This window comes from Notolabrus celidotus, chromosome 12 (genome assembly GCF_009762535.1).
Source record: "Notolabrus celidotus isolate fNotCel1 chromosome 12, fNotCel1.pri, whole genome shotgun sequence".
Classification (NCBI taxonomy): domain Eukaryota; kingdom Metazoa; phylum Chordata; class Actinopteri; order Labriformes; family Labridae; genus Notolabrus; species Notolabrus celidotus.
In genome coordinates this window covers 26316815-26337567 of record NC_048283.1, presented here as the reverse complement: position 1 = coordinate 26337567, position 20753 = coordinate 26316815, and the positions used below count along the sequence as shown (strand labels likewise).

The 20753-nt window shown below is 40.6% G+C and overlaps 1 protein-coding gene across 1 annotated transcript in view; it reads left to right on the top strand.

Moving 5' to 3' along the window:
- Window positions 1-20753, top strand: part of LOC117822768 (vacuolar protein sorting-associated protein 13B-like) — a 288297-nt gene that overhangs the window by 132293 nt on the left and 135251 nt on the right. Inside the window, 7 exon segments of the mRNA XM_034697674.1 lie at window positions 4461-4661; window positions 9766-9937; window positions 11782-11896; window positions 16742-16883; window positions 18300-18572; window positions 18681-18837; window positions 19336-19450. Of these exon segments, the coding sequence (XP_034553565.1) occupies window positions 4461-4661; window positions 9766-9937; window positions 11782-11896; window positions 16742-16883; window positions 18300-18572; window positions 18681-18837; window positions 19336-19450 (1175 nt within the window).

Genomic DNA, 20753 nt, shown 5'->3' with positions numbered 1-20753 from the left:
ATAAACAAACTGCCTCATTTTCTTACTCAATTTAATTTTCATGAAAATGTAAGTGTAAACCTCAGTGTTGCTTTGCTTGTTTTGGTCAAACATCCAGAGGTCTCAGTGGAGAAGAGAGGAGAAGTGCAACACTCATCATCTTTGTTTTTCAGTCTTTAATGATGTTTTGGTGAGAGCATGATGAGTATAGACAGATTGGAAATGGAACATGTCTCTGGGTAAGATCTCTGTGTTGTTTTTCATTGTGCTATAATCACATTTATATGTACCATTGCACATGTTTTGATGTTCCCGATTGAACTGGTTATATTAGATTAGGTTTCTTGTAAACATTTAATTGGGGCAACCTATTGAGTGGTCACTCTGTTAAAAGTCTCCAACCTCGATGGTGAGCCAAAGCGATATTGAGGGGAATTTGAATCAGACATATAAAAGGTTTTAATCTGTTTGGTGGTAAAACTTCAAAGAGATGAGAAAATCTGGATATTTATTGAGAGAAACTTTATTTTCTCTGTCCTCTTTTTCACATGGAGTGTGTCAAACAAGGCTCAGAGGGCTTATTGCAACTGTTTGATGAGTCATTTTTAGTTTAAAGGTCCAATGAAAAATCTGTTTTATCCTTCTCTTTTGCTCTTTCATCTCGTCTTTTAACCTTCGTTTTCTTCCCTACCCTTTTCTTTGTTCATTTCTGATGCCAGGGGTATAAACAGGTGCATCTCCATAAATTAGAATATCGGAAAACTGTTTAATGTTTTCCATCGGTTATTTAAAAAAGGGAAAATTTTACACATTTAAGACTCATTATATGTAAACTAACATGTTTCAAGCATCTTTATTTTTTTACTTTGATAATTTGTGCCCGTAGCTCAAGAAACATAGAAAATAATAATAATTAAAAATGTTCTGAAAAAATAGAATATCTAATTTTGAGTTTGATTAAATTACTATCCAAGTGTCATAAATACCATGTATCTCTTAGTGTAGATCAGTACATGCAACCACAATAACAGGGAAGACTGCTGACTTGACATTTGTACAGAAGACGATCATCAACAGAGTGCTGTATTGAAGCATATTAATGAAAAGTTGACTGGAAAGGAAGGTGTGGTGGAAAAGGTAAACAAGCAACAGGAATGACTGCAGCCTGGAGAGGATTGTCAAGAATAATTGATTCAAGAACTTAGCAGAGCTTCACATGGAGCGGACTGAGGCTGGTGTCAGAGCATCAAGGGCCACTATGCACAGACATCTTTAAGAAAGAGACAATTGTCACATTCTGAATATCAAGACACTCCTTAGAGTCTTGCCTGGTCCAAAGTCCTCTTTTAAAATGAAAGTTAATGTTTAATTTGAAAGTCAAGCTCCTAGAGTCTAGAGGAAGAGCGGAGAGGTACAGCGTCTGAGGTGTTTGAAGTCCAGTGTGACGTTTCTGCAGTCTGTGATGATTTGGGGTGCCATGTCATCTGCTGGTGTTCCTCTGTGTTTCATCAAGTCAAAAGTCAATGTGTCTGTCAGGAGATGTACATGCTTCGTCTGCTGATTTCCTTTTCCAGCAGGACCTGCCCACAGCGCTAAAACTCCCACCAAATAGTTTGCTGACAATAATTTTACCAGCCAGCTTGCCTGACCTTAACCCGATAGAGACTCTATGAGATATTTGAGAAACACCACCATCAAAACAACCTGGGCTTCAATTTCACATCAGCAGTACCAGAAAATGCTCACAATTCTTTCATTTATGAGATTCCCTTGTATAAGCTAGGACAGTACAATTAATATTAGCATGCCTTGAATTTAATGCAATACCCCCAACACAGTTAGATGAGAAAATTGATGGGTGAACAGGACAGGAGGAGTGGAAGAGTGGAAGTTAGATTTAAGTTCAAATTTCTATTAAGATTTCCTGGGATTAAAATGTAGAAAAAGTCGAGCCTATTTACTTCTTTTGGTATCTCACACAACTGAACATATTTCTGATTTTTGAAGCTTCATCAGATATTGGGAAGCAACTGCTGCTGTTGGGGACCAGGGCATGCAACAATGATGTGTGTGAAACAATGAAGGACCACACAGAAGTTTGTCAGCTTTGATGGATGTTTCCAGCACGTGTACATTTGATTTCAGTGTTGAACGGCTAAGAGGAACTTATATAATATAGAGCAGGGGAAAGTTACACACATATACTGTTATTTGGTTGTCTGAATGAAGTCATAGGGAAGAAGGAACTGCTCGACCACACATCATTTGCCTCTTTCTATTAAACTTAAAGAATATTATAAATGCAGTGAAGCTGTAATTTGGGCATGAATCAGCAGATTTACACACATCTTTGAACCTTTGATGCATTACTTAAAAGTACTTCAGTGAACACATGCAGACGAAGCCACACACACACACACACACACACACACACACACACACACACACACACACACACACACACACACTCTCGTAAACTGTATATTTGAGCACATGTACACTCTCAGCCACCATACACACTCAGCAGAGTGTCAGGTTTGTGAAGTTTCTCTATAAACTGTTTACAGATAATGGCACATGAACACTCGCCATCTGCATGCTCTCTAGTCTTCATCTGTGAGTTTTTATGAATGACAGTGGAAGCCTTTGTTCAGTCTCCAGTTTGTACTACTGCAGCTTAGCAAACCTCCTGATCTGCAGATGACAGCTCTTTGGAGAACGCAGGCCTGCAAATGTTCTGCTCACTCCCTAAACTCCCTCTTTTCCCCAATGACATGTAGAGTAGGTGGTGTGAGTTTTGTATGTGTGTGTGTATGTTTGTGTGTGTGTAGCCAAATCTGGGAACATGCCCGACAACAGTGGCTGAGCTGAACCAACTGGAACCTGTGAAGAAGTCAGAGATATTGTGAGCAGGAAGAAGATAAAGAGTGAAAGAGACAGTGGTAGTGATGGTGTGTGTGTGTGTGTGTGTGTGTGTGTGTGTGTGTGTGTGTGTGTGTGTGTGTGTGTGTGTGTGTGTGTGTGTGTGTGTGTGTGTGTGTGTGTGTGTGTGTGTGTGTGTGTGTGTGTGTGTGTGTGTGTGTGTGTGTGTGTGTGTGTGTGTGTGTGTGTGTGTGTGTGTGTCTCTCTCTCTCTCTCTCTCTCTGTGTCTGTGTGTGTGTGTGTCTCTCTCTGTGTGTGTGTGTGTGTGTGTGTCTCTCTGTGTGTGTGTTTGTGTCTGAGCTGTACCTCTCCTGTTGGCAGTCCATTCAGCTGGGTATGGCGGACAGCTGTAAGCCCTGTCTCTGGACAGCTGCTCTTCCTGGACATGTTTGAAATGGCCCAGCTGTAATATATTGTGCTGCCTTTCAATTGATTTATGCTTATTTATGGAAGTCATTGCTGTAATATGTGTGCTAACAGGCGAGCATGTGTGTGAGAGAGCAAAAGCAAGTAGAAGTGTGTTTGGAGTAGAGCAGGATTTCTGTGTGTGGGGACTTGATTTTTGAAGGGTCTTTCAGAGTCGGAGGGTCAGACAGCAGAGACGCAGAGCATTCCCAAACACGAAATTAGCTCTTGGTTAAAAGGAGTTGCTCCTCTCAATTTTTCCCTCTTCTCTACAGAACACTGAGTCCATGCATTACCAAACAAAAGCATCACATCACATTCCCCTGATTTTCACTAATGTTTTCCACTCCTGCTTTTGGATTTGTTGTTGTTTAAAGCTAGGCCTCTTTTGATGTGAAACATGATAAATAGTGGAGAACACTTGACACTTAGCCTTCAGTTTTTCCTAACTGCGGTGAGTTTTTCCCGGGGAATTGATGACACAACTTAACTTTCCTCTGTGGGTGTTTCTTTGGACGTTTTTTTTTGTGTGTTATGGATTACACATTTTTGCAGTGGAGCACGTGTATGAGCATGCTGTGTCATTTAAATACTGAGACATCAAATAGAAACACGATCATGTAAGTATTACATCACTTTTGTGAAATGAGGCCTTTCTAAAGTACATCGCCTAAAAGAATGGAGTCAGAAAATGGATTGCGGTCCTTTCTCCAGTAAAGACTTCCCTCTCTCTGTCCTCTCCTCTCAGTCTAACTTGGTTTACTGTCACAGAACTACAAAGCTGCCAAGACAAATCAGGGTAATGGCCTTAGAAATCAGAACTACATGTGCAGCTGTTTGAGTCAGACCTCGGCCAAATTACATTTAATCTGGTTTGCAATTTTAAAACTGTTTGTGGTGTGTGAGGTTTATCTTATAAGGCACAAATGGACTTTATGTATCGACAGTGTGATGTCAGGGTCAATTTTGTGTATCTACTCATAAAGAAGTGTGAAAGAGATTTCCATAAGAACAGATGAGATTCTCCTGACAATAGAATGCATCAACGTGTTTCATCACAATCACAATCACTGACTGTGATTCCTTCAAAGTACTCCATCCAGCAACAAGAGTCATCCATTCCCCTCTTTCTCTCTGCTTCTGTCACTCTCCAGGTTCAGCTTCTGTATGAGCTCCTCCTCAGCTGGAGCTCCACATGGGCTCGTCTCCATAGACATGGCATCCTACGTCAGACCTCCAACATCCCAGAACCTGCAAGTGCCGCTCTGTCCTCCCCCGTGCGCAGCAGTGCCGGCACGGCCCTACCAGACACCAGCACCTGTAGCCCCTCTGCAGACTTTGGCTCCCCCACTGAGGTTTGTGTTTTTCAAAGCTGCTACAATTTTATTTAGTAAGTTCTGTTCTTTCAAGAGTCTTTTTATGAGTCATGAGAGTCATAAATCTACTCATCTGTGCTGTCTTTTTCAGCCTCTTATCAAACACAGATACAAATACTTTATTTCTGCTGCTACTGCTTCTTCTTCTTCTTCTTCTACCATAATGCTTTGCACATTTGTTCAGCCTCCCTTGAACTTTTGTTAAATGTGCTTTCTTGCATCACTTTGACTGATGAGAGGTTTAAAGACTCACTGCATCAACACCAACATGTGAGCTGTCTGCATTTAAGGTGCTTTGAGTCAGGATTTTTGTTTATCTGTTTTATACACAGTTCTAAAAAAGTGTTCCCTTGATGTGGATAGTTAAAAAAGTGGTGACCCATCCAATTTGTCAAAATAAATATTATGTTCTTTTTCTATTTCAAGGGTTCTCAAAGCCTAAAACATCTTCTTACATTCCCTTTTCTCATCAGGGGTTAACTGTGAGCTACCTTCAAGATGTGTGAGCTGAAGCCTGATTTAATAATCTTCATCTTCTTCTTACAGTGAAAACATGATATTTGGCCAGAGTTCCTTCTGTGAAGAGCAGCAGTAGAGACAATAACTAGATGTGGGTTCATGGCCTTGGAGCCTTAGGCACCTGGGCCTTGTGTAGATATGTGTGTTGGTGTTAAGCAGAACATAAGATTAATGTGATTGATTGTGTTGCTGAGTGCCTGAGTTTTAATGCTCTCTGACCTCTAAGGCCCTCCCAACAGTGTTGGACCCCTGAGGTATCACACTGCCCTGAGAGGCAGTCAAGTTTTTTTACCTCACCACATGAAAAAAAAGCTTTCATATGTCCGTGAGCATCTGTGTCTGCATTTGTTTTCACGAGTTCAACATGCAAGTGTTCTTGCGTCATTTGTGGACCCACAGAGGTGGTGGCAGTTCAGTATGACAGTGGAGGCCCTTTGGTAAAGTGTGTCTATAACAAGGCCATAGAGGCCCCCGACAGCCCACTTGTCACTGTTTATCTAAGTACAAACACTGGTAGAAGTGTTTAGTCCTCTGGGATGGCGGTGATTGAGCAAGAATGTAGAAGCTGTTTTGATAAGTCTCAGCAGTAGTGGCAGCAGTCTCTCCCCTTCCAGCTGGCTCTCCACCCTTTTCCTCTGACTTCTACTTTTTCAACTTTGTCCACACCACATCCCCAAAACGCTCTGTCCTCCACTTCCTTCCCCGCCATTTCCCCACCTGAGCCTTGGCACCAGCTTTGGACCCTTATCGTATTCGGACAAGTGCATACTTGACTAAAGCCTGACCATCTCCAGCTGCATCATAAACAACAGGATTAAGCATGTGGATAATAACCTTCTGCAGCAGTTACTCTCCATGTGTTTCACAGTTTGAACTGTTTCACTCTATTGTTTCCTTTTAGTCTCTTCTTGTTGTATCTCAGCTTGGCCTTTGTACCCTCCACTCTTTCTTCTCCACCTGTACCTGTTCCTTCGTTTGGGGCCTTGTTTACACGAGAACAGCCCCCCAAAAAACGAAGTCCTTCCTTTGTTTTGGAAAAAATAATCTGCTTTTATATGACAACACAAAACGCTGGAGTACATGCCAGAGCAGTAGTGGTGGCGGTATAAGTTTGTAATTGAACACCACCAGAGAAAACCACGCATCTGCACGTAAAGCCTTTCTTCAACTGAACTGTGAGAGCAGAAAACAAGAAGTCAATGGTGAACGCACACTCGAAAAACGTTAACTGTGGCTGTGACGCTCCTTTTTACAGAGGATCCATATTTCTGTTTACATGCTGATGGAAGTGTTTTTTGTCCCAGAAATTCCACCCTGGAGCCTGTTTTTTCATAATTTGCATTTTCAATCACCTGAAATGCTGTTTCGGTGTAAATGAACGACCAAAACAACAACAGGTAACCGTTTTCTATCGAGTACATTTGGGTGTAAACACAGCCTTTATCTAGCATTCCTCCCATTTTTCTTTTACACTTCCCAGCCTTGCTGTTGTCCTCCAATGTTTTGGTCTCTTTAGTTACAAAGGCAAACTCTACAAAGAAAATAAACCTGGACCCTCCTCCGTTTATAGCACAGAGGCCCAGGAATTAAACTGTATACTCTATAAGTTGGCTTGTGGCGGTGTGGGAAAATAGCTCTCTGTTAGAACGTGTGTGTTCCCAGCCCCAATCTTGCCGCTCGGGATGGTTGCAGATTCTCCCTCTGCCTACACCAAACCACCACATCTGTTCTTCAAAGCCTTATCTCAACAGCCCTTTACACATTGCAATCCTGCAACAGCAGTGTGAAGAAGCTTCACATCGTACAAACTGAGACATTCACACACAGTGCTGTTACACGCTGCCAGTGAAATCACCACTGTCTCATCCCTGTTACCTCTGATAGTGGCTCATTCTACCTCCATGCAATATACATTACATGTAAGGTGCAACGTAAACATCCAACCTTGAACTGGTAATCTGTAAACAGCTTATAAATTCATGCTGGAATATTTTCCTATGCTGACAAAAACATGAACTTTAACCTTTTATTTGGAAGTTATCTGCAATCTGAACTTTAGTGTTTTTATTTTTTCTCATGAGCTTTCATTTTATTCTTCTCTGCTTCAAAAACAGAGCGCAAATTTACATGATTCAAAACCCTGATATCATGTTTAGAAACACATTTTTGCAGTTGTAGGATATTTTGAGATGCTCAATTAAGAGAAGTCTTAATAGGTGTTTATCCTAATGTTGTGCAGTTAGCCAAGTTTCAAGGTATGCATGCAAATATCTTAAGTCTTGGTTGTTGTTTATGTCCAAGCCATACAACAGATATCCTGGAACACAGGTGATAAATATGTATTTATTTACTTATTATTATCATTATTATTATTATTATTATTATTATTATTATTATTGGTAATAATTTTTTTTATTTTTTCTGATTTGAAGCCACTCATATTTGGCATGATGACTAAATTGAGAGTCCCCTATTTCTGTTAACTTTGTGACTCAAGTGAATACAGTGTTCTCAGTTTGTTCATCATTTCTTTTTTATTTTCTAACCACCATTAAAAAAAAAAATGTGCAAGTAACCGAGAGAATCTAGTGACAGCGGTGGTTTTGGCAGGAAAGTGGAAGCAGTCGGACGTCCGATGCTCAAGCGCAACCACGCTACAGTACACAGTGGTCTGGGCTTTCCACAGCGCCAGTGGCTGGCTCCTGTTTCCACACATGATATTACAGAGCCTAATCCTACTGCCTGGCCAGAACTGTAAACTAAACAGTCCTAACCACACACACATACACACACAGAGACACACACTTATACAGTACTATGTTTTGACTGCTGCACGACAATAACTACTTTCCAAAAGGCAGTTGACACTCAGATATCTCTAAGGAGACAAAATGACCACCATTACTACTCTGTTTGTTGTTACATCATTCCATGCTGTGGACAAGCACACACACACACACACACACACACATACGCACGCACACACACACACACACACACACACACACACACACACACACACACACACACACACACACACACACACACACACACACACTCACACCTTTAAGGGTGTTTGCTTTCTTACATGTAATGACACTGCTAGACACTTCATTAGAATAATTTCTGACTCCGGGGAATTATTGGATTTGGTTGTTTTTTTAGCTTTATAATTTTACATTATAATTACATGTTCAGTATTTAAGGTAACTACCTTAAGATTTGAAGCTATATATAATGCATATATACTTTGTTATACAGTATAAACAGGACTTTTAGTTTACTCCATCTTTTAGCCACTTTTTCACCATTCTCTCTTTATTAAGTTTTTCCAGATAAGATTCAGACCCAAAGACGCTTTCCTTGCAACACATGCTTCCCATCAGTTTCTTGAGGTCCCCACACTCTGTAACGTTGAATCTATTTTTGAATCAGCATTAACGTTAATTTATTTATGTAATTATCATCTGTTGATATCGAGCTCTGCTGTCAGCCGTTCTCTACTGTGGGATTAAATTTAATTTTCAAATTAGCATGGGGCCCTCGTCCCTCCGCCCAGCTGTGGACCAAGGACATAGTTTCCTCATCTGGATCCTCTTTAAGACACTGTAATCAGTCCAGGGTCTGTGGGGTTTTTAATTGAGATAGTAGATAACCTCCTCACCAACCACAGCCAGGCTTGATAAACATGACACAATCTGTCATTACCGCACTGTGACGGGAGAAGCTGTGGAAAAAAAATAAAACTGCAATGCCAGCGCTGCAAATTTCAGTTATTGTTTGTTTGAAGGCTTTTCCCTTTCTGAGTCAGCCATATTGATACATATTTGGATAACAGATTTAACCAGGAAGTGTCATGGAGGAATAAAAAATGTCCCTCTTACTGTCATCCTCTCTGCTGTGCCAAACCCCTGGTAATGAGTGGAGGGCCCACAGAGAACAGCCTTCTCAGCCGCATCCTGGCTTCCTCTCCACCTAACCCCCACCTCCACCCCGCCTCCGGTCTTCACTTCCCATTCCCTCCCAGGCTGCAAGACGTGTGTGTCCTGGCACACTTGAGGGAAAGCAGGCCATGTGGATGCTGGTGGCTAATTTTGGGGTTTACCTCAGTGACAGCTCTGCACAATGGCCCATTCCCCCAACAACAGCTCAGCTCCAAGTAGAGTTCTGTTCACCAGACACTGATGTCATCTACAACCCCTAAAGCTCAAAAGTTGCTGGTTGCTTTGTTATGGCTTCATGCACAGCAACAACACTTTGAAACGTAAAGCTGTTGGCAAAACACATGGTTGGATAGACGGTTACATCATCTGCATCAGGATGAAAGGCTGGATTTATATGGGTTCATTCTTTTCTCATTTTCTTTCATGTTAACTTGATTCATGTTTTTGTTTTTTGTCTTATTCTGATGGACTGTTGTACCTTCTCCCCCTCCTGTCTAGTATTACTCGCTGAAATGTTAGGTACAGATGTACAAAACAATGTGTTTGATGTTCTGCCTCAAATCAGGGATCGTTAACTTCCCACAAGCCTAGATTGTAAGGATTCTCTTCTGGTTACACAGGGTGACTCGGTGCCTGCAGGAGACGACAATCAGTTTGCAGACACCGTGACTCTGGAGCAGAAAACCAGCAACATTGGTGGCACCGGCGGGAAAGTCAGCCTTTGGATGCAGTGGATGTTACCCAAGGTCACAGTTAAACTGTTTGCTCCTGACACAGCCACCAAAAAGACAGGTACGCCAAGTTACACACAGTCCTCACTTCTCTCTTATAAAAAGCACAATAACTGTCAGTGCCAAGTCTTAAAACATGAAGCCCATGCCAAAGTGTTAAAAACTGAAGTTCCTTGATCGTCCACTTGAGGCTGGCTGCAGAAACACAGGAAACCACATACACAACCATTCAAAGAAGATGATCTTTACTGCAGAAATAAACATGTTCACAGTCTGGTTCAAAAACAGTTTAGGACTGAATAGCTCATTTCTCTATCGGCACACACTGTACAGGGGTGACTTTTTCATTACTCATTATTTTTGAAGATATTAAACTTACAGGTTTCGCCAAAATAAGGACATGGCTGACTTGAATGACAGGCGGGCACCCTGTAGATGTTAGTGAAAAGGCTAAAGGCCCACCTCTTTACCTCACACTAGCTCGGACAAAGTTAGGTTGAGTTCAGCATTTCCAATATGGTTCCTGCCGATGATTGGCTTCAAAACAGTGCTTCAGAAACAGATGGTGACATCACATAGACTACGTTCATTAGATATACATGGTCAGCACACAGGAGTGTAGTGGAGTGTAGGAGTATTCTGTTTTCCAGATAATAGAGAAAACTGTAAAGTGTGAAGCAGATTGAGGTCTTAAAGTGTACATGTGGGTCTGCTGGAAACTGTTTCAGTTTTTACAGTCATGCTATATCAACACTCTTTTCGTATTTGAATTTCGGGCACTTGGAAGGGAAAGAAAGCTGGAGAAAAGGAGGTAGAAGGGAGAAGATAAATAAACAAACAGGTGATGAAAGCCTGGGGAACCTCCTCTCCTACCTTTTAGATTTACTGGGAGATGAAAAGCTAGATTTACCTTTAATTGATGACTGTAATATTTAGCATCTGTCAACCAGACAGCCCAGCTGAAAGCCTTCAATAGTGGAAATGGAATGTTTGAAGGACCTCACAGAGATGGTTTAACTTAGAGACATCCTAAATAGGCATTATGTTGGATTTGAGCTTAATGTTAGCCATCTGAGCTGGGAGAGGAACTCACCACTGGATTTTCTGTGTGCAACAAGTTAAACATGCTAATGAAAACAAGAGTTGTGAGTTTGCAATTTATTAAATACCTAATATCACAAGTACATTCTTGGAGATAAGTAAGCTACAGATATGACTGCAGAAAATCGGCAATGATGTAATATGTTTTTCAGCTGCAAAGGAAATAAGATTCTTGTCTCTCCGAAGAAATGGAAAACCAGCCATTCCAGACATATCGTCCCTTTGGTGAAATGCCATGCTGTTATGTGTTTGTAATTAAGAGTTAGCAATTCAAACACGAGACTCTGGAGGCTGAAGACACAAATCAGTGGTACACTTTCCTTCTTTAAAAGTGAACCATGCTCGAGGAAGAGACTCAGGGTTTCCAGTCCTCTCACAAGCAGGGTTTAGAGAACTCATGCATCAATATCAACACAGAGTTTGGAGACTATGAGTTCTTCAAGGCCTATCTAAAATCTTTGGAGAGTTCTTTCCATACACACAGTATCCACAATAAATCTGAAAAGCCCCATGCTCAAACTGCAAGAAGACATTAAGAGCCTCTGTGTTTCTGAGAATTACCACAAGGCAACAGTACAACAACCAAAGTTTCACACGCTGAGAGTCCAGTTTTCCCAAACCAGTCTGTGATGGGGGGACTTTTTCAGTGGAAACAATGAGAGAGAACAAACCGCTCGGCTCACGGGCTTCAATAAGAACAAAGTTAATGATCATTTCAGTGAAGCTTACTCCCCTTCACAAGTTGTTACATACGTTATGATGCAGATCTTTTTTGATTCCTTGTTTTGTGTTTGTATCTGGCAGAGATTTGTGTCATCAGTGAGCTAGAAGACTTGAGTGCCTCCGTCGATGTCCAGGATGTTTACACAAAGATCAAATGTAAAGTCGGCAGCTTCAATATCGACCACTACAAATGCAGGTAAAGTGCATCTTGTGTAAGTTGACTCATGGGTTACATCTAAATGAGCCAGCAGCAACGACTTTGATGACGATGTGATGCGTCAATTGAAGAGCAGCAGAGTGAGGACCGCCTGCCTTTCCATTAGGTCACCTTAAACCAACACACTGGTGCTCTCACAGTCCCATAACCTGACCACAAACACACACACAACCTCCACCGACATTACCACTAACACTTTGTCCGCTCCCTCTCCCACTAACCTGTGTGGTTTTTTAAATTATCACCTCAGCCTTATCATGCTCCAAACAGCAGATGATTTCAGATGGACACCCGTACAAACGAACAGTCAGGTGGACCTTTCGTTAAAAAGGTTCTGAGCTGGCAGGATTTCACTCCATCAGCCTTCCTCTCTCAGTTTGTGGTGTACAAGTCTATTCATAGAAACATTAACATGTTGTGGAAAAAAGAAAAGTGCCGGGCAGTGTTCCACTTCATCTTACGGTAATCTTTCCCAACAGCAGGTTCCAGTCAGGATGAAGTAATTTAGCTCTTGACTCTCAAACACACTGTAGTGTCTCAAAACTGAAGCTGTCACAAAAATCCTTGTTTTCATACTTTCTTACCCTCACCCATCAGTTAGATACTGACCTCATCAGTCTTTCTCAATCCATCCTATTTAATGCACGTATTGCTCCTTATCCTAAACACATACCTCTGAGATGAAATCAGAAGCTCCTGGTGTGTTTGTGCGTGAGTCACTCAGCAGAGGGGCAATCCCTCCTCTCTGCTCAGATGGTAATAAAACAGGGATCCGCTATTATCCATGTTGCATCATAATACCAGCGGGTGAGTGTGTGCGTGTATACGCATGCATGTTTGTTTAGGTTCATTTTTTTCTTAATTAAAGTTTTTTTTTTTTCAAATATGCAACAACAGTTACATCGGACAGTCAGAGACAAAAAAAACAACAACATGTCCTACTCCCTGAATCTTCACTAAGCGCTCAGCCAGACAATTAAAAAAAACATCTATACAGACACGACACACACACACACACAAAAATATACATATACACTACCAGTCAAAAGCTTGGACACACCTTCTCATTCAATGGTTTTTATTTATTTTAATTATTTTCATCATTGTAGATTAATACTGAAGACATCAAAACTATGAAATAATCTGGTTTTGCCATAATCTGGATTACAACAGTAGTCAAATAGGGCTATCCATTGTGTCCTAACCCTATCTCTGAGCAACACAACTGATGGTCTCAAACACATTAGGAAGGCAAGTCCTTCTACAAATGAACTCTTGACAAGCCTCATGTTAATTAGAAACCATTCCAGGAGACCACTTCATGAAGCAGACTGAGAGAATACCAAGAGTGTGCAAAGTCGCATGAAGGAAAAAGGGGGCTACTTTACAGAATCTAAAATATAAAACATAGTCTGGTTTGTTTAACACTTTTTTGTTCATTAAATAATTCCATATATGTTCTTTCATAGTTTTGATGCCTTCAGTATTAATCTACAGTGTTTCAAAAGATTAAAATAAATACAAACCCTTGAATGAGAAGGTGTTTCCAAACTTTTGACTGGTAGTGTATATAAGCATTTATAAATATAAATTTTGATAAAGTAAAATAAAAGATAAATAAATAAGTATATACATGTATTTAAAAATAAAAGTGGAAAACTAACATGGGTTACAGAGTTGTGTTTGCTCTATGTTAATTTTTATTTTTATGTTTATTTATTTGCAGAAAAAAAAAAAACAAGAATAGAAGAACAAAAATATTAACATACAGTGCAGGAAGAGGCAGAAAACTCAGAGAGCGTATTTGAGGATGAAGAAATAAAGTGTGTGGGATTTTATGTCTGTGTGCCTTCTATCCCCTAATGTGCCTCCTTTACTAATCAAGCAAGACCGTTAAAGAGCGATTTACCTTCATGGGCCTTGCACCAATACCGAAACCTATTATCACCAATGAATGCATTTACCTCTTATAATATAATGAATAAAATATGCCTTTGAAATCATCCTATCTTGAAGCATGTCCCACATTAGCACAGGCCTGAGGAGAACATCTTGGCTTTACACCTACATATAAAACAAGCTTCTCTTCGACCTCTCTGTTTTACTGTACTCTGTTGATTTACACCCGGTGTGGAAATGTGCTACTTATGGTATGAAGTCTCAACCTCAGCCAGGACAGTGTCAGTGGCTGAACAGAAATAAGAGTGTAAGGGTGTCATGAGTCATTATACCACACAACCGGGCTCTCCACAGGTGTGTGTCAAATTGCCTGTGAGACGGAGCCAACCCTAATCTTTTCAGCAGACCTCTATACCTTCCTAAGTAGATAATGGGACAATTTTCTCATTTCTAGCTTATTTAATTTTAATGTGCATTTAACAGCCAGGTCTTGACACACATTTAACTGAACCGAGGTCTGGCAAGCAGAAGCACTCCAACATCCAAGCCAGGTTACAGTCATGGCTGCTTAGGACACAGTGGAGGACCTCTTGGCTTCTTGCCCACTCTAATCTGTATCTTCAATGCATAAGAGAGAGTCCACATGGGTTGGAGTCCATATGAATCACTCTGAACAGATAATTGTTCGGTATTTCATCACCCAGCCCAGGTTATTTGTGTGCACAGGGTCAGATTAAATCAGAGTTGACAGAAAAAATGTGTCATCTGGTCTGAGCTATCTCACTGCTGGAGAATGAACGGAAAGTTAGATAGTACAGACAAATATGGGAGGTGAACATTTAATTGAATATCTGATTGTATCAAAATAGTACAAGATTGAGTGGAGGAGGTAAGGGAAATGAGGAGGATGTGTCCTCAGGGAATACAAAATAAGTGGGGGTTGAACCGAGGAGGTGTTGGCCCCACTCATCATGGAGCAGAGGAGGTGAATTAAAAGGAAACAAGGAAGCAAGAAGAGGAAGGCAGATTGAGGATTAAACTCTGTTCCCTGTCCAGCAGCATGTTTAGAAGTTTGGATGTTTCTTCTGCTCCTTATTTTAACTCGTCTCCCCTCGCAACCGTTACTTTCTGAAACAAAGAGATGCCCTGAGAGAGAGGACGGCCGGTGACAGTTCACCCTGATTTGCTCCAAGGAGCAGCTCACATAAATTGGACCTGATTTCTTCCAGCTGTTCCGCAAATGGCTTGGAGAGAGAAGGATGACTGGATGGGAGCAGAGACACTGAGAAGAAAGTGATGATGGAGGAGATGAAGAGCAGTGGGGGGTCCATATGTATTTTTCGGTCTTACAGCTGAGAGAAGAGATTACAAAAAGAAATTCAAATAGGCACACACAGAAAAAAGCTGACATACACACAGATGATAATGATGCATAAACCACACACTGACATACTCACAAGTAGGCCCACTCTCACTGAACTCCTTGTGTTCCGATGGAAAGTAAGGAGGGTGGTGGGGTGTAGGAGAAATGATGCAGATGGTGTTGAACCATTTCCATTGTGTGTGGTGTACATGTGTTGTGAATCACAAGGCATCTTAGAGGAACTGTTTTCCAACTGTGTGTGTGTCTCTGTCTTCTCCTGCAGGTTAAGTGTTTATCATGTCTGTGAATCCTGAATGTCGATTGCTGTGTCTGTTTTCCTATCAGCTTCTTTTTACAGGTGCTGTCTCCCTTTAATGGATGTAAGACACAAAGGTCTTTTATTCTGAAAAACAAATGCATCTAAATCATTAACATGTCCTGTATATGTGAACCCTAAGTTATTCATGTGCTACTTTCTAATGATCGGTCCAAAATTTGATAGATCTTGTTTGAAGTTTCAAAGAATGCCTCCAGGCTTTTGAGATATTTGAAATGTTAAAGCTGGGGTTGGTAGTCAGATTTAGACAGAGCCCTGAGGAAATGCTACATTCAAATTCATGCTAGTTTTCTGTGGCTACCAACCAAAGCTTTAATCATATTTGCACCATTTTCTGTAAGAAAGATATGTTTTCAGGCCCTGCCATTGCAGTATGAGTACTCCAATATGCTAAAGTCAAACTTGGCCTTGTATGTCTCACCAGGCCAGGGCAGGGCTGGCACTTTGGCCACTATGAAGGACTTCTTCTGCAGTGCAGAGAGACCGCAGTGGTGAGGCCTCTGCCTATCCAGACCCAGTCGTTGCTGCCTACAGCCTCTTTAAACTACATGCCTCTACTACTCTGATGCTCCTAATCAAAGTCTCTCTTCTCTGCTCATGCTGGAAAACTAAAGGAAGTCATGTGATAAAAACAAAAACATTGCATTTGGGCATAACACAAATTTGTTTTGATACACCTTCAAATTTAAGACTTCCAGTGAAACATTCACAGTGGGTCTCTCCAGTGGCTGAATAATCAAGCCTGTGAAATCTGGAGATAACCATTCAACGTTTGTTCCTGTGCATGTGCGAGAGAACACAAGGACAGAGGCCTCCATGATGAATTCTTATTCTGGTGATGGTCTTATACTTGTTCCTTTCATGTAACATAGATCTGACAAAGCAAAGTAAGCAGTGGAATGAATCAGCAGGGATTGCATACGTCATTTTCTTACTCTTTACTGTCGGGGTCAGGAAATTAGAATGAGTATTTGATTTAATGTTCCTGTTACACTACAGTATAAGACCACTCCATGATATTTCAGGGGGCTCAATCTGCTGCAGCTTCCTTTTTGAATCAGTACTCTATAATAATTTGAAATACATCCTAAGGTTTCATTCTTTTCTGTCTTCTTCCTCCCCTCTATTTGTAATTACTTTCCCCTCCTCCTCCCCTATCCTCTTCCTACCTACATCGATGTCCTCCCTCTCTCCTCCTTCCTTCCCTCTGTCTTTTCACCTCCAGTACGGAGGAGGGTGTGTGGAGCTCAGGCGGCTGTGGAGGAGTGGTCCTCTCTTGCACTGACAAGCTGAACAGACGCACTGTGTTGGTTCGTCCGGTCAGCAAGCAAGACACTCTCAGCCACTTCTCTGGCTTTTTCCCTCCTGTAAGAAACCAGCTTTTCTCCTTTGTGGTCGACTTTGGTAAACCTCCAGTAACAGTGGCTTTGATAGCTTCTGTGTCTTCTTCTTAAATCAATTTTTTTTTAATCTATTGTGACAAAGGAGCTCTTTTTACAGTTATGCTACTCATTTTTGTACATACTGTATATTCTTAAATTTAGTGTCAGCAGTTTCCCTTAGAGGGTGCTGATTTTATGAGGAAATTTGTAAAGTCAATAAATTCTTTGAATCACAGATGCTAAGCCCGCTGTTGCTGGATGTTTTTTGCAGGCTGTGCTCGGATGTCTTAAACAGATCTGCCTTCCTTTCAAATATGCAAATGTTTGAGTTTTTCTTTTTTTTTGTTTTAATATGCCAAGACGAATCAGTGATTTTAACAATATATCTGCTATGAAAATCAAGACAAACCAAAGAGATTCAGCTTTTTGGGATAAATCAGAAATGATTTAGACTCAAACACAGGTGCATTATTTGCGTTAAGAGAATTTTTATGTCTTTTAAATAGAAATGATTTGATGATACTGTCCTAGTTAATGATTAGGTATGTTCAAAACAACTCCTAAAATGTTATATGGCTAGTCTATTCAGCTGTGCTTTATCTTTACTTTTATAAAGTGCGTATGAAATATAGTATGATTTTTTATTTACATTTTTTGGGGGGAGAGGTAAAGGAATGGAAGCGTACTGTATTCACATGAGAATAAAGAAAAATCTGCGCTATTTTTCTGAATTAACAAGATACTGCTACCGTAAAATCCCAGCAGCACCTCAAGGCCACACAAGGAAGTAATACGTCCTGGTTGTTCAGTTTTATCCAGTTTTATTTTGCTCAGGGTTTAAGACATTGGGAGCTACTTGTGTCTTTAAGTAACATGGATGGTTTTGTTATAAGTTTGTCAACTTTGCGATGGCACCTGAGGACTTTACTGTTGTTTAGACGTAAGGCTCATTCTGATCTGCTGGACGTTGCTGAAATGCATTCAAGCTGGCTACCTGGTGACTCAAGAGACAATCAGACAATTGGAGCAACTGAGGCACGAGGTTTCTCATTCATTCAGAAATACAGAGCTTATTTTTGTTTCTCATGTGAATGCAATACACTTAAATTTTAAGTTTTGCTTTTAAAACAAAAAAACCCAGTTTTAGAACTTTTATAAATCATTTATATCAACTTTAATATTGTTGTGTTTTTCTGGCCCATTTTTCATAAAGATTTAGATCTAGTCATTCAACCAAATAATGTTACCCCCTGTGGCTACTACTATTCTGCTTTAATTCATGCTTAACTCTCATTCAACCAAGTTGACCAGAATAACAATAAGCAGCTGTGTTTGTCAGCATTTTCTGTGCTTCATGAAACCCATCATCAGTTTGCTTTTTACTGTCCTATGATCGGACAGACGGCAGCCAAAGTCTTGGAGGGCTCTCATCAGCAGCATGGCTTCCTTTCGATCACCTACACTCAGGCTGTCACCAAAAATGTCCGTCATAAACTCACCACCCGGACTGAGCGACCCACACGCACTGGGGCTACAACTGCCAGTCAGCGGGTCAACACTGATCCTCTGGCAGACGGCTCCCCTCAGTACCTGAGAGAGATTCTGCTGACAGCGCAGCCCTTTGATGTGGTGCTGTCCTGTCCTTTGTTGTCGACTGTAGCAGGAGTGTTTCAGGTAAAGGAAAAGGGTCTGTCTGTGTTCATTTTATTAACTATAACTCTCTTTTTCTCTCTCTTTATCGAAACAAAACACATAATTCATAACTCTGACTTGTGTTTTTAGACTACCGTTCCGAGACGCTACAAAGAGCGCGGCAAATCAGTTGGTCAACCAATGAGAAGCCACACGTTGACCTCTCGGTGTTTGCCACTCATGTACATTAACACCAGTGTAATCAGGGTCTTCTTCCCCAGAACAAAAGAAAAAGAAACAGCTCCAGGTGAGAGAAGATTGTCACTTTTTAACACACTTTTGCAAACTTTACAACAATGGGAGAGGGTTGTGTTGAAGGTAATTTTTAAACGTTTAAGGCAGCAGTGATCATGTGTGTATATAATGTGTTTTAATTTTGAAGTTTGGCCTCATTTTCCATCTGTTAACATTAAGGAAGAAGAGTTTGCGACCTATACCGCAGCCAGTCAGCAGAGGGAGCTTTAAATGTTTTGGTTTCACAGTCAGTGAACATTTTTGGCTTCCATGGATATGGATACTACACTTATGTCACAGGATTCACTTAAGTTACATGGCTGAAAGTAAAAGCAGACATTCTCTCTATTGTATCAATATAATTAACAAATAGAGCAATTATAAAATTGTCAGAAATAAGTCATTGCGACGGAGAACTTTAGTCCTTTTGCACAAGACTGTTTTGAGTGTATGTCTACTTCATGTCTCACACTATTTGATGTGTTTGATTTCTTTTCTGTGCATGATCAAGATGATCCTCACGTGAAAAAAGAAGACACCCTGGTGTTAAAGCTGGGCTCCGTCAGCATGGCTCCTCAGGCGGATAACCCTTTGACCCGCACTGTGCTGCGAAAAGACATCTACCAGTAAGACGCACTCTTTCTCACTACAACCTCTTTGCTGAATTGACAGAATGATATCACATAGCTGACAGAAACAAATGTCATCTGATGTCTATAATGGAAAAGGAATATTGGAGTGTTTCTTCTCGACCTCACAGTTCTCCACACTTTGACTGTGGCTCTGACACCTCTTCTGTTAATAAATCTTCTTACAGTAAAGCAGCTTTATTACATTCTGCTTTAAAAAAATATACCACTGGTAGTAATGGACCACCACAAATATAGCAAATCCACTGAAGGTGGTTCCGACCATAAGTCACACTCAATAAAACCCGAGGCAAGAGTTGTGTGTGGGTAAATGTGTGTTTCAGGGCTTGTGTGTAAAAATAGAAACATGTCACCCCTGTGTCAGCATGATGCCTGCCCTCTTTTGGGAGGTTTAATGGTACAGTGGGTGATAGCGCCACATAGTGTTTTAGCTGCCCCAGCAATGACAGTGAGCAATGAGTGACACCTAAGGGTCTACCAAGCCCTCCAGCTGAAACACAATACTGTTGACATAAGCCCTCCGTGCCATGTGGATCAAAGCTGCTCGGCAGGGAAAATCTTGACTTCTGAGGGAAATGGCTCTGCAGAAAACACGTTTTCCTGCTATGGGCAGCTGAAACAATCTGGATTGTGTCATAACTGCCCCAAAACCATAGTCCCACAGCCTCTGTGTGTGTCCGTGAGTGTGTGTGAGTGTGTCTGTGAGTGTGTGTGAGTTAGAGAAAACAGTTATGTAAATTGTCAGATATGAAGCTGGCCTACACATGTCATAAGAGCTGAGGATGCCAGGTACACAGAAAGACTTTTGTCCTGTGTGCCAGCCGGTTCAGGCTGAACTGTAACCAGACATTTATTATTATCTCAGTCAAGACAAGAAGAGACCAAGTTTATTAATATGGTTCATATTAATTCATTTAAATGAAAAAAACAACAACCATGAGCAAAAGAAGCTGTCATTGAATCAAAAATAAATAAGTAAACAATCAAAAAGAAATGAATAGAATAAATCAATATAAATACATACAATAATAAATAATTAGAATTAAATAAATAAATAGAAATAAATAGATATATAAATAAATATTATACTTACAACTCCGCTCTGTTTGAGATAAAAAACGAAATCTGACTATTCCATAATATTCAACAGATGCTGAGTAACTTGAACACATATTATAATTCAAGCTATGATAAAAATCAAAGCACATAACATTCCACGTTTATATTAGAAAGTTCAAAGCACTGCATAAATGTACAGAAATACATCACAAAGTCAGAA